Source organism: Nelumbo nucifera, chromosome 7 (assembly GCF_055504915.1).
Source record: "Nelumbo nucifera cultivar China Antique chromosome 7, China Antique-T2T, whole genome shotgun sequence".
NCBI lineage: Eukaryota > Viridiplantae > Streptophyta > Magnoliopsida > Proteales > Nelumbonaceae > Nelumbo > Nelumbo nucifera.
This window is the reverse complement of record NC_142655.1, coordinates 19,573,456-19,588,298: the sequence shown is the minus strand read 5'-3', so window position 1 is coordinate 19,588,298 and position 14,843 is coordinate 19,573,456. Positions and strand designations below refer to the sequence as shown.

At 37.5% G+C, this 14,843-nt stretch overlaps 1 protein-coding gene across 1 annotated transcript in view; it reads right to left on the bottom strand.

The window, feature by feature from the left end:
* Positions 1-10,270, bottom strand: part of MED8 (mediator subunit 8) — a 44,957-nt gene extending 34,687 nt beyond the window's left edge. The window contains exon 1 of the mRNA XM_010246144.3: positions 9,987-10,270. Coding sequence (XP_010244446.1) covers positions 9,987-10,201 — 215 coding nt within the window. The 5' untranslated portion in view covers positions 10,202-10,270. The remainder of the gene's footprint in view (positions 1-9,986) is intronic.
* Between the last annotated feature and the right edge of the window lie 4,573 nt (positions 10,271-14,843).

Genomic DNA, 14,843 nt, shown 5'->3' with positions numbered 1-14,843 from the left:
GATTGGATTTCACAAGAATGGCGTCTGGGGTATGATATCATGTTCAGGTAAAGGCAATTCGTCATCATCAAATCCTTATCCCAACTCTATGAGGTCAGCTACATGATTGCTGTTTGGTCATTCTGTTCTGTTTAGTGCCATATCCATTGTTAAATTATGAGCACTTAAATCCTTTCTCACTACTTCAACCTATGTCCTTTTTTTATCTCCCCCTAGCCCTTCTAGATATTTGTTTTTTCTTTCTTAGCAAAAGAGGATGCTTCATTTGTCCTTGATTGGGAATGGACTTGTCAGTGTCTTCCAAAGCTTCAGCTTAATAGGCAGTTGCCATCAGCGGGATGAATCAGAATGATAAGATTTCAAGGATGGTTTGGATATCTTTGCAGCAATCACCCTCCATGCTTCTTGCAATCAAACATTTAGAGAAACTGTCAATGCTTGTGGGCACTTCATACAAGCAGACAGTGAGAATATCAGTTGGAAATTCATTAAATATGCAAGGATACTGATAGAGATAGTTGAAATGAACTTTATTCAAATTACTGTCAATCTGATGTTTGCTGGGGAGAAGTATGAGTTAAGAACTATGGTTGAAGGTAAATAATCTTACCAGGTGGAACAAAGAGAAGATGAACAAACAGAAAAGCTGAATGTTGAACGTGACCAATGGAGTACAAACAGAACGTTTTTGTATTTCAAACTCAAAAGTGGGACATGCGGAGACTAATAAATTTAGGAATGCAGATAGAAGCTTTGGAAGAGTTAGAGATGTTGCTAGTGGCTAGAGAAAGGAAGTGGGCCTTATAAAGTGACAAAGTCTTATGCTGTTTCTCGAGAAGATGGATATAACTTTTTAGGCAGGATAAAAGGTCAGGTTCCAATTGGAGGATCGAGCTGGAAGATATATAAAAGACAAAAGGATGTAGCATAAAAGAGTTGAGTGAAGTGGCCGTGGGTTGGGAATTGAGTTAAGCAGATCAGGTCAATTGGGGAAAGTGATATATTGAAGGACAGGGGGATTGGAATTAGTTTATAGAAGAAGGCTTTATAGGAGAAGAGATATCCACAACAAGTCAGATGGCTTGTCTTATTTGATTGAGAAAATATAAAAGTAACTTTCGAAAGATGAAATCATGTTAGATTTGGGTTCTTACAAGATGGAGGATAACAATGTCTGGCTTGGGATTGGGGGGGCGGGTGGCACATGGAGATGAGATCTGCTTCAACAAGGGCAAGATTTCTTATGGGTTTGTAGAGAAAGGTGAATCAGATTCTAGACCTGAATTTCTGAATTATGACAAGGGAGGCAAGAATGTGATTTCTAAGACAAGGGATAAATTTCATGAAGAAGTACCGAGGACTCCAATGAACAGCATGTTAGAGGTTGATAGTACGGATTACAGCAATCAGTTGGCTGGAGAATCTGGCTGCAAATTAATAATACAGATGCTTAAAGAAGTGGTTCCATTTTTTGGTAGTAATCGAGAGAAGTACACACACAAAGGAACCAATCTTATGCTACTTCCTCGTGAAGAACCTTCCATCCAAAGCTGATGAAATTGGCATCCTAGCTTTGATGAAATGCTCCTCCCTTTTTTTTTCTTTTGATGATTAACAGTGAAAACACTTCATTAATATAAACAGTAGTGTACAAGGATTATGAGGGGTAATATCAATGTTTTCGAACTGCTGTTGACCCGGATGGTCAGACCATTCAGCCCGGGAACCGTCCAGGCAACCGGTTCCGTTTTACCCCAAACCTAGTCCCTGTCCAAAAACCGTTGAATTGGTCAACAACCCATTGGCCCGGGCAGTCGAACCGTCAACCTGCTCAACAGTTTTTGGCCATTTTTTATTTTTATTTTTTATTTTTTTGTTGGAACAGGCCATCCATTCGAACCGGATAGTCGAACCTTCAACCCAGAAACCGGTGGCCATAACAGTTCTGGTTTTGGGTCGGTTTTTAAAACCTTGGGTAATATCAATACTTTCGAACTGTCGTTGACCCGGAAGGTCAGACCGTTTGACCCGAGAACTGTCCAGGCAATTCGATCCGTTTTACCCCAAACCCGGTCCCTAGCCAAAAACCGTTGAACCGGTCAACAACCTGTTGACCTGGGCAGTCGAACCATCGCCCCGTTCAACGGTTTTTGTCTTTTTTTATTTTTTTATTTTCTGTTGGAACGGGCCATCCATTCAAACCGTCAAACCGTCGACCCGGGAACTAGTGGCCAGGACAATTCCGGTTCTGGGTTGGTTTTTAAAACCTTGGGTAATATTACCCCAAATAATACAAAATCACAGTTGAGCCCAAAACAGATGTTCCCTATCAACCCCTTGCCTAGCTAGAGAATTTGCTAGCCCATTTGCTTCCCTTGGAGCCCATTGACATATCACTATTTTTTTATAGATACATTGACAGATCACTATTATTCCCTTATTATCTTTTCTTACATGAGTTAATCAAATATTGTTAAAATCGGACCATAAGAATCAAATATTCTACACACCAATTTCCTGTATTGGTCCTTTCCTGATTGTATAAAGAGGTCCTCCTTTAGTCAAGGAGTTTCAGTGTTAATATGGAAAATGGAATAGTAGGTCCTTTACCCATCTACTGTAGGATTTTATCTCAGATTTGGTATTCAGAAAAGATATGAAGGGTTATAGAGGGTGGATCTAAAGATAATAGCAATAGGGGGAAGTCCAGAATAGAGAAATTCTATGAAGTCTCAGTCAGAAGACAAGTTGGGACATAAAGATGTCATTGCCCAAGGGGATGCTCAGTGCTTGACAATTACAGACAACAGGTTTAAAGTTTAAACCACAAAAGGAGTAATGAGAATGGATAAGAATTTAAGACCTGGGAGAAGAAGTAATGGGTAGAAGAATCATAATTCACTACATATTACAAAAGTTTTTTTCCCAATTGAGTGGTAACCTCTGTGTGGCTGATCATTGTACAAAGTTTAGGAGGGTTTACAAAAGAAAGGTATTGAAGGAGAACAATCAACTGGATAAAGTTGCTGAGGAGCTATACAAAGATTAGATTATTTCTCTTTCTAGTATCCCTTCAACCATCAATGTTGAAAGGGATAATTTAATCTTGTGAAGTTTGCTCAAGGATGGATAGAATTATGGTAAAAAACAAGGCATTGCTATGCAACCTTTTGTTCTTGTTACAAAATATTTGGAGATAATTCTTCAAAGCTGTCAGTAAGGATTTGCACTCAGGGATCAAAATATTGATTATCGAACATGACCTAACAGATGCATTTGGTAATGCATGGAAGAGATGCAGGATAAGGTCATGGACACAATTGGGGGGGGGAAGGTTGAAGATGATTTAGTAGTAGTAGACCAGGTGTTTAAAATAACAAGAAATTGGATCTTGATAGTGGTTGATGAATGTAGAGAACGCTGATGTAGTCCCCACTGCATTCGTATGACTGTAGTTAGCAGTTAGTCATTTTCAGTTTGTTAGTTGGTAGTTTATTTCAATTATAGTTATTAGTTTTCTTTTATTATTTTGCCATGTAAGCAGTAAGGATAATTCAGCCCTTTTACTTTCATTCGAATATTAATATAAATTGTAAGAGTGGGGCGGCTGTTGAAAGCTCTCTCTCTCTCTCTCTCTCTCTCTCTCTCTTTTGAATTCCCTTCTTTGAGTTCTTCTTCTCCTCTTCTCTTCTCTTTTTCAATCTTTGTTTGTTAATTTCTCATTAAACCTAGGACAGATTGTAGTCCTATTCGACTACTTGGTATCAGAGCCAACCTAGGAGTTCTTATGCTAGTCTAATCAGGCTGACTACATGATAACCTCCTAGGTTTGGAAGTTTCAGCAGAAAGAAAGTCATTGGCTGATTCCTGGAGGTTGCTGGTAGTGCGAGGCTGCTACTAAAGAGATTCTAGAGTCTTGGAGAGATCCAGTGATCTGGAAGAATCAGAAGCAGGTTCGAATCCTCAAGATTAGGGTTCAGATATCAGTTTGAAGGTGGTGGCCAGAGTTTTTTCATGAAGTTGTTTTTCTTGAGATCAAGCTAAAAAAAGATTATTTTTGCTTATTCTGAAAGGTGTGGTTGGGAAATCTCCTCTCTTATCCTGAGTTTTTAGGGTTTTAAGAGAAAACCCTAAAACTCAAGACTGCTGTTAATTCTGGGCAGTAGTTGGACCTTTTTTTATTCCGAACTGAGTGTTCTTGTTCTCTGGAGAGCTAGTAAAGCTGTTTATTGTTTCTGGGCAGTTGCCAAACCCAATTCATCCTCCTAGGTCGGCTGTTATCAATTTCTGGGTGCAATTTCTCTTATCACAGTGATAATAAATTGTTTTTTAATTAACATCTTAACCAAGAATGGAGTTTAAGAACCAAGGGGAAGGTGTTTTGGGGGCTGGTGGTTCTGGTAACATGTCTGAGAACACCTTTCAGATTACAACTGTTAAGTTTGATGGATCAAATTACTTAGAATGGGCCCAATCAGCCATGATGGCCATTGGGGGTAGAGGAAAACTGAATTATTTGATGGGGGATGTGAAGGAACCAACTAAGGAGGATCAAACTTATGCCAAATGGGTTCAGGAGAACTATTTGGTTATGACATGGCTACGCAACTCCATGCAGCCACATATCAGCCGAAACTACTTGTGAGCAAAAACAGCTAAGGAAATTTGGGACATCATGAAAGAGACCTACTCCCAACCCCTTAATGTTGCTAGGGCTTATGAGCTGAAATGTGAGGTTAATAATCTTAAGCAAGGAGAGAAACCAGTCTAGGTTTACTTCTCAACCTTGAAATCCTTGTGGCATGAAATTGACCACCTAGAAACAATTGAGTGGAAAAGTCAAAAGGATGCACAGACTTACAGAAAGCGGGTTGAAACTAATAGGGTTTTTGAGTTCCTAGCCGGTCTGAATTCTGAATATGATATTGTGAGACAACAACTACTAACGAGAGATAGTGTGATCCTATCTCAAGCCTACTCCTTAGTACACAGTGAAGAGAGTAGGACAAAAGTTATGTTGCAGCATCAACCCTTTGAATCAGCCTTGGTAGCAGTTAAACCTAAGTCTGGGGTGATAAGGAGAGGGGTATGAAAAAGAGGGACAAGAGGGACCTAGTAATGTGAACATTGAAAGAAACCTAAGCATACTAAAGACACCTGTTGGAAGTTGCATCCCCATCTCAGCAAAACTCAGAAACAAAAAGAGAAATGTCAATGTGACTGTTACTACTGATTGTGCAACCTCATCGGGCACAAGAGGCACATCACTCGACACTCTATCTGCTGTCTGGGCTGCTCTAACTCAGTTGGAGAGTGAAGTTGGTAATTCAGCACCATCATCTCAGCCGTCAGCACTGTCATCAGCTCCTCCCACCTCAGCTTTTGCTCATTCAGGTACATGGGCCTCAGTTTATCATGCTTCAGCTCCAGGTAACACTGAACACCGTTGGGTGATAGAATCAGGTGCATCTGATCATATGATTGGCTTGCCCTCACTGTTTACTACCTATCACTTATCTTCTGGCAGAGACAAAGTGTTTATTGTTGATGGCTCTCTTGTTCCCATTTCTGGCAAAGGAGACATCAAGTTGTCTAATTCCATTTCCTTGTCTTGAGTTTTGCATATTCTTAAATTTAGTACTAATTTGCTTTCAATTAATAGCATTACTAAAAACCAAAATTGTTTAGTGAATTTTTTCCCTGATTGAATGTGTTTTTCAGGATTTGAAGACAAGGAAGGTGATTGGGATTGGCCGTGAGACGAATGGAATCTATCTGCTTGGAGGGAGCTCTCACTGGGAAGATAGTGAAACTAGGAGGTCTTTTGTTTCTCAGTCTATTAGTCAGGTTGGGCCATATATCTTTAGGTCTTTGAAAAGTTTGTTTCCTAGTTTGTTTGAGTTTGTCCAGATGTCCAATTTGAGATGTGAAAGTTGTGAGCTTGCAAAACATTGTAGAACAACCTATTCATTGAGTAATAAAAGTAGTATTCTTTTTGACATTGTGCATACCGATGTTTGGGGACCTTATCACATCACTGCTATGGGGGGTACAGATATTTCTTGTTGTTTGTTGATGACTATACCCGCTTTTCTTGGGTTTACCTTATGCGTTCTCGAGATGAGGTTCCTACCTTGACCCGAATCTTTCATCAGATGATTTTAACCCAATTTGGGGTCAAAATCAAAATTTTTAGATCCGATAATGTAAAAGAGTACTTTGCAAAACCATTAGCCTCTTATTTGCTTGACCATGGGATTATCCATCAGAGTACTTGTCCTCATACACCTCAACATAATGGGGTTGCTGAGAGAAAGAATAGGCACATATTAGAGGTGGTTAGAAGCATCATGTTTAACTCCAATGTGCCTATACGTTTCTGGGGAGATGCCATTCTTACAGCGGTATATCTCATTAACCAAATTCCTTCATGGGTTCTTGACATGAAACCTCCATTCATTCTTTTATATCCTGATAAAGAGTTGTTTATCGTTCCCCTTAAAACCTTTGGTTGTACTTGCTTTGTTCAGACTCTTGGCCCTCATTGTTCCAAATGTGACCCTAAAGCCTCAAAATGTATTTTCCTTGGTTATGCACAAACTCAAAAGGGATATTGCTGCTATGAACCCACTTCTGGGAGGAGATTTGTCTCTATGGATGTCACTTTCTTTGAGGATGTACCCTATTATCCTAGGATCTCTCCTCAGAGGGAGATTAGTGAGGTTGGGGTTAACTCATCAGAAGTTCCTTTACCTGTCCCATTGAGTGAAGAGGGATGTAATGGGGAGGGTTGTCAGAGGTGTCGGGATTTGAGAGTCTACCAAAGACGATGGAGGTAGGTTGATTTCAATTATCAGCACTCCAGGCCAACCCCAATTCCTTATGCAAATCTAGATCCAAGTACCACAGTTCCTTTATCTGATATTACTGATGAGATACCTTCTACTGTTGAGCCTTAACCACCTTTTGTTGATCCCTCACCTCCATTGGATGACCTTGACCTCCCCATTGCGGTCTGTAAAGGCTAACGCCATTACACCACATCCACAGCCCACTGCATTTCCCAGTTCTTGTCTTATGACTATCTGTCTCCCTCTTACAAGTCCTTTCTTGCATCAATTGCTGATATTCCCATTTCTAGAACAATGCAGGAAGCCTTGTCAGTTCTTGAGTGGAAGGATGCAATGAAGGTAGAAATGGATGCCCTTCTGAGAAACAATACATGGGAGCTAGTTGATCAACCTAAAGGGAAGAAACCAATTGGATGTAGATGGATGTTTACTGTGAAGCATAATGCTGATGGTTCCATTGAAAGGTATAAGACCTGATTCGTTGCAAAGGGATTTACTCAGACATAAGGTATAGACTACTTGGAGACTTTTGCACCAATAGTAAAGATGACCACTATCAGAGTTTTATTATCTCTTGCAACCAGTTACTCCTGGCCTTTGTTTCAGATGGATCTTAAAAATTCCTTCCTCAACGGAGACTTGCAAGAAGTTTACATGCAGTTGCCTCCTGGATTTTATAGTGCAGAAACAAGAAATAAGGTATGTCGGCTGAACAAAGCCTTGTATGGACTTAAACAATCCCTCGGAAGTTTGGTTGTAGGCTCAATTAGATCACACTTTGTTTATTAAGAAAGTCTTCCTTAGCGCTGCTTGTTGTATATGTGGATGATATTGTAGTGACAGGGAGTGATAACAGTGAGATTGAGTCTCTTAAGCAACTCCTTCATCAAGAGTTTGAGATAAAAGATCTAGGAGAGCTACGATACTTCTTGGGTATTGAGGTAGCTAGGTCCAAGCATAGGATTTTTGTTTCTCAAAGAAAGTATGTTCTTGATTTGTTGGATGAAACTAGAAAGTTGGGTGTTAAGCCTGCTAACACACCTATTGAACAGAATCACTAGATCAGTGCAGAGGGTGGAGAGCCCCTTGAAGATAAAGCTATGTTCCAATGGTTAGTTGGAAAACTCCTCTATCTTTGTCTCACACAACCGGACATCAGTTATGCAGTCAATGTTGTTAGTCAGTATATACACTCTCCTAGAACTACTCACCTACTTGCAGTTGGGAGGATATTGGCATATTTGAAGAGGTGTCTAGGCAGAGGTGTGCTATTCAAGGGTAATGGTCACATGAAGATGGAAGTTTACACAGATGCTAGCTGGGCTAGGTGTGTTGATGATAGAAGGTCTACCTCTGGATATTGTGCTTTTGTAGGAGGTTATCTTGTCTCTTGGAAGAGTAAGAAACAAAATGTTGTTTCTCGTTCCAGTGCTAAAGCTGAATATAATAGGTCCATGGCAAATGGTGTGGCTAAAATACTATGGTTGAAATCACTACTTGAGGAGTTGGGTATTGCTTATGAGAAGCCCTTAATGCTGTATTGTGATAATCAGGCTGCTATTAATATAGCTCATAATCCGATACAACATGATAGAACTAAGCATATTGAAGTGGACTGGCATTTTATTAGAGAAAGGGTTGCATCTCAAGAAGTGTCTCTTCCATACATCACCTCCAACATGCAACTTGCAGATCTTCTCACCAAAGTTGTTTCAAAGAAGAAGTTAGAGGCAGATCTATGCAAGTTGGGAATGACAAACATCTATTCCCAACTTGAGGGGGAGTGTAGAGAACACTGATGTGGTCCCCACAAATAGCCGAATAGGACTACAATCTGTCCTAGGTTTAATGAGAAATTAACAAACAATAATTGAAAAAGAGAAGAGGAGAAGATAAGAGAATAGGAGAAGAATAACTCAAAGAAGGGAATTCAAAAGAGAGAGAGAGAGAGAGCTTTCAACAGCTACCCCACTCTTACAATTTATATTAATATTCAAATGAAAGTAAAAGGGCTGAATTACCCTTAATGCTTACATGGCAAAATAATAAAAGAAAACTAATAACTATAATTGAAATAAACTACCAACTAACAAACTGAAAATAACTAACTGCTAATTAGAGTCATACGAATGCAGTGGGAACCACATCAGTGTTCTCTACAATGAAGAAATAGAGATGGGAAGAAAATAAGTTAAATCAGATTCTACAAAGCCCAAACATCATCATCATCCATGCCTTATACCAACTATATGGGATTGGCTACATGAATCCTTTTATACATTCAATTGCCATATCCACTGTTAAATTATTAGTGCTTAAATCATTTCTTACAACTTCTACCCATGTTCTTTTTGGTCTACCCCGAGTTCTTCTAGCCCCTTCAATGTGTAACAAATCACTTCTTCTAACTGGCGCAATTGGTGGTCTTCTACGCACATACCCAATTGATAGAGCTGGAATTCTTCTACAGGTGAAATGGAGAATGAGTAGAATTTATTTAAGTTACTAAGTGGTGTTTTCCAAGATGTTGCAATGAGGAAGTATGAGTGGTATATAGAAAACGCTTTGGGATGATTTAGCAATTTTGTATGAGAGTGAGTGATGGGTTTTATGGATGTGCCGTAGGTGGATATGGATCTTTGTTAATAAGGGATTACTTTGTTTTTGCTGGGTCATGGATCGTAATGAGAGGAATTCGTTAATTTCTGTATTGTTGGAGCTGGGAGTTATATTATTTGGGTATGTCTCGGTGATGCCTTATTACCCGAGGTTGTATCTTTCTTCCATTTCTTCTTATGAAATTTTATTTACTGTCAAAAAAATAGCTATAAATCTATACTAGGTGGAAAATTGAAGCAAACCAATCACAGACAAATGAAGAATAACAGAATACAGCAATATTCAGAAAAACAAAAAAAACAAAAAAAAAAAACTAAGATTCAGGCTAGTAGGATTGGCACACACAAGAAACGCTCAGTTGTAAGAACAGTTGCAATGCCAAAACATATTCTCCAATTCTTTATGCAGTGTAGTTTAACAAATTTAAACTGGGACCAGTCAAATTGAAAATATCATATGTTAGTTCTTCAAAGAGGTCGAGGGCGCGAATGGTCGAGGATGGGAATGAAATCGTACCATTTGGGGACGGAATTGGTGCGAGCAATGGCGTCTATGTCTTCGAGGATTCTAGAAATGGCCTTGAAGAGACCGATGGCTCGAGTCTTTACGGATTCTAAGTTGAGCTGCTGCTGCACCGCCGCATTTAGCTTCTCCACCTTCTGTTGTTGCTGCTGCTGAACTTGAGAAGGATCCTGAGCCTGAGCTCCGATTACTCCTTCCATGGCAGCCATGAATCAGATAGAAAGAGACTCCGAGACCGGAATGAAATAAACTGGTTCACTCTGTTATGAGAAGAGGGTACCCAATTTCCCCAAATAAACACCCGAAATAAATAAAAAATTACAGTGCGTTGGCTACTCTGCTAGCTTTACCGTTGCCGTTAAAATCCTGTGCTGACCACCCAATAGGTGTTTTACACGTAGGATAGTAGTCCAAACAAACAAACTATTTGTTACGTTTTCTTTTTGGAATATTATAAAAACCTCCCCTTGGCCTTATTACAATCTTATAGACCTCCATTATGTTTTGATCATAACAAAAACTCTCCATTTAATTTTGAGAAAGATGCATCATGCAAATACCTCACTTCTATTGGTTTTTTAGGCTTAAAGTAATCAAAATGCCCTTATCATCATTAGGGCATTATTAACAAATTGGGATCACATCTATTTATCAAAAAAAAAAAAAAAAAAAAACAAATTGAGTTCACAACTTCACATAAGCCCCCCACAATATCCCACAACACATCCCAACCATGTATTGGAAACATCTCCCGATGATAGTATATGAAATGATGAGCCATTATCGGGAGATGTTCTCAATATACAGTCGGGATGTGTTGTGGGACGTTGTGGGGCACATTCTTGTGGGGAGCTGATTTGAACTCTTACAAATTTAAGTTTTCAAGCTACCCTTCACTACTTTATTTGACAGTTCTCCCTCTACTCTTTTCATCGAATAGAGTAAGGTAAAAAGGCTGAGTGAATGAAAAGTGTATCTACTTCTTTGGTTTTTTTTTTCATTTCATGGGTCTACAATAGATGTAATGAGCTCACCATTTTTCCTTATTTTTCTGGTTTTGTTTGGTACAAATGCTGTAAAACTGTTTTCATCACTGATCTATATTATCCAATATTCAAGATGATGTCACATCATTATACCACTGGCAGCAATGGGTTATTTTCTGAGAAAACATTGAATTTGGTGTTTCTTCATACCACACTTTCCCGATTTTCAATGCATGGTTTGGAACAATGTTTTTTTTCTATAACAACATTACCAAATAAAGAGGTGGTTTTCTGAAAACATCGCTTTTTTCTGACATGGTGCCTATGTGGCACCGTTTTATTAGAAAACGACATCGATGCCAAACACTGCCTTGATCTTCACTACAAAGAGCCAAAGAACCTACAGATTGAGTCACCATATATTCTTTTGGTTCATTTTAGTAAAGGGACATCAAAATGAATTTAGTAAAGAATAAATATAGTATTTAAAGAAAACTAATGCATTACATCAGCATTTTTCATAATTCCATTCATGAAGTTAATGGAAGGGTTATATTTGCATCTTTGTAAAGTTATAGGGAGTTTTTCAAAGTTAAAACGTAGGAGAAGTTTATAGGATCGTTATAAACATAGGGGACGGTTTTATAATTCACCCCTTTTTATTAATTATTACTAGTGTGTGTGGTTGTGGTACAATTTTAAGGGTCAGAATTGTAGGAGAAATTTATAGGATCATTATAAAACCTAGGAGAGGGTTTTATAATTTACCCTTCTTTTTTATTTGTGTGTGATTGTGGTACAAACCTATGGGAGGGTTTTATAATTTCTGATTAGTACCCTGTACTTTGGGCCTAGTGCCACTTTGGTCCCCGAACTTTAAAACGTGTCAATTTAGTTAATACCTAAACTTTCAAAGACGTGACCCCAACTTTCTTGAATAGAAGAGGCAAGGATTTGTGATTGTTCATTTTTTTATCAATGTTTGGATGGTTGATAAAGAAAATTAGATGACACTTGAAGGGCATTTGTGTCTTTTCAAATGCCACTTAACAGTTAGTTAACGGTAGGTAATGGATTTGGCACATTTTGAAAGTTTAGGTACTGACTGAATTGTCACATTTTAAAGTTTGGGGACCGAAGTGGCACTAGGCCCAAAGTACAAGGTGGGAATTTTCCCTAAAATAAAGTAACCTCCACTTTAAATGAAAAAGGAATGGGGTCAAGTGGAAGGTTATTGTCTACGACTAAGATAAGATGCATGATGTGGTCCCCACTTTATATGAAGAAAGAATTGAGCTAGGATGAAGGTGGTGTAAATTTTGCATTTGTTTTTGGGATGCAAATTTTGCACTTGTTAACGTGTGCAAACGTGGCAAGAAGAGACAATTAGAGAGAGAGGGGGGGGGGGGGAGAGAGGGAGGTAGGTAGGGAGAGATGCGAAGGAGTACTCTCACCTCTAATGGCATGTTCGTTTGCTCTGAAATCTGACATCCGAAAGTACAATAATTACACTAAGAGGTATATTGGTATTGATGAACTTTTATTTTCTCTGGACTCTAAATGCAGAGAATGTTGTTCTAAATTCTGAATTCTGAATTTTGAAAATTATCAAATATCCATTTTGACCTCATATATGAAAATTTTTGTTTGTCTTTTTGGAGGTATCATTGAAAAACAAAAAGTTATATGATACACTTTAAAAAGTAAGAGATAAGAGGAAATGAACAACTGTTTTTCTTTTAAAATAAAAATATTCCTATTAAGAGATAAAAGTTAAGAGGAAACGAACATGCCCTAAGTTTGTTCTCTTCAACTAGTTTAACTGAAACCAATCCTCTCTTTGTTTTTTCCACTATGAATGAATCCTTGGACGGGTGACAGTGGGTTCTATGGGAATCGCTTAATAAAATCCTTGTACACTAGTGATGGTCCAAGAGAGAACTCTAGCATGGTTTTGTGTATATTTTTAATAGTCTAGGTGGTTCTTCTTCCACCTCAAGCATTGTTTATAAAATTGAAATGGATGGCTGATTAGACTGATGTTAACCAAAGAACTAGAGAATTAATCCATTTCACTACATATGTACATTGCCTTGTTACTATTAATCCATTTCACTATATATGTTTATGCCTCCTTAATGCATATATTGTTTTAATCCACATGTATTTTAAAGGAAATGTAAGTGGATAGGCTTGAACCTAGTTATCTACCTTGTAAACTAAGGAACTAGCATATATCCGCTACATTCAAATATTATATTATCTGTAAAATATATTATATATAGTGTTTACATGACATGAAAAATATATATGTATGTCATGTCATCATGGTTTGACCTTCCATTGATTATGGTTGAACTTCTAACCACTGAAACTTTCCATTTTAAGATTCTATGTTAGGCTTGGTTCTTTGAACATTGGGCTCAATTTGGGCAGTTATATCTTAAAGTAGGGAGACCTCAAGTGGTGGTTTTGTCCATGTTTTTTTTCCCCAATTTGAGCATCAATGGGCCCATGCCTTGCATGAGGGGATTGATGAGCATCAATGGCAAGGTTGTTAAAAACGAACTGTTCAGGGATCTGGTTCTTGGGTCAAATGATCCAATCGTTCAAACTGAATGAATGGCCCGTTCTGACAAAAAAAATAACAATAATAAATGACAAAAAACCACTATACGGTTCAAACGGTTTGGCTGCCCGGGTCAACGGTTTGTTAATCAAATCAACAGTTTTTTGGCCAAAAGACAGTTATGGGGTAAAACGGAACCAGCCAGGTGACCAATTCCTTTCCCCCCTGATCCGACCGTCTGATCGGGTCCAGTTTTGAAAACATTGGTCAATGGGATCATTATATTCAATTTCTCAATTAGTCCCTCAATATCATAAAATACATCAATGATGGACAAACTTATATTGGATCTGGATATTGGTAAAGTAAGGCATCTCAAATGTTGGTAATACTACCTTTACGTTTCTTATAATAGTGAACGACTCTTGATCCGTAATCTAAAACAATATTTATGGAATTTTGAACGACTCTTCACACCAACTTGTTTCCTCAAAACCGATCAATCTCGGATATTTGGAAGTATCACATCTATTAAAGATGCTATATCCAACTCATAATCTATATTACCATTAATTAAAGGTGTGAATGAGAGTGTGAAACTTTTGTTTGACTAAAACATCTAAAGTTTTAAATTTGTCCCTTCTAATTGTAATAATAGAAATATAGTTTGAACAATCACTTTTCTCCTCATTCAAATCCCTCTCGTTATGTATTGTATTTAAGGTATTAACTTTTGTTAACGTTCATTGAATCCTATTATTGACTAGAATACCCCAATCTTTTAATTTTGTCCCTCTTTAATTGTGAGGGTATAAAATGTAATTTAAACTACTACATTCATCTTCATTCAATTCTCATTCATGTTCTTATATTTTAAGGTATTAACTTATATTCCTATATTAATTAACCATAATAGGGTAAAATAAGTGTGATAAATAATAGTTGTTTTTATTGATGATAGAAATAAAATATAATTTTAAAACTAACCCCCAAAGAGTTATTTTTCTATTTGGCAGGGAGTCAACAATTAAACCTTTTGGGCAAATGTGTAAACATTTAATGACACGTTAAATAATAATAATAATAGTAGTAGTAGTTGTAATAATAATAATAATAATAATAATAATAATAATAATAATAATAATAATAATAATAATAATAATAATAATAATAATAATAATAATAATAATAATAATAATAATAATAATAATAATAATTAAAAAGAATAAAAAACACAAATGTATGGCATACAAAAAAAAATGTAAAAGCACTTGAGCACATTTCTAATACCGTATA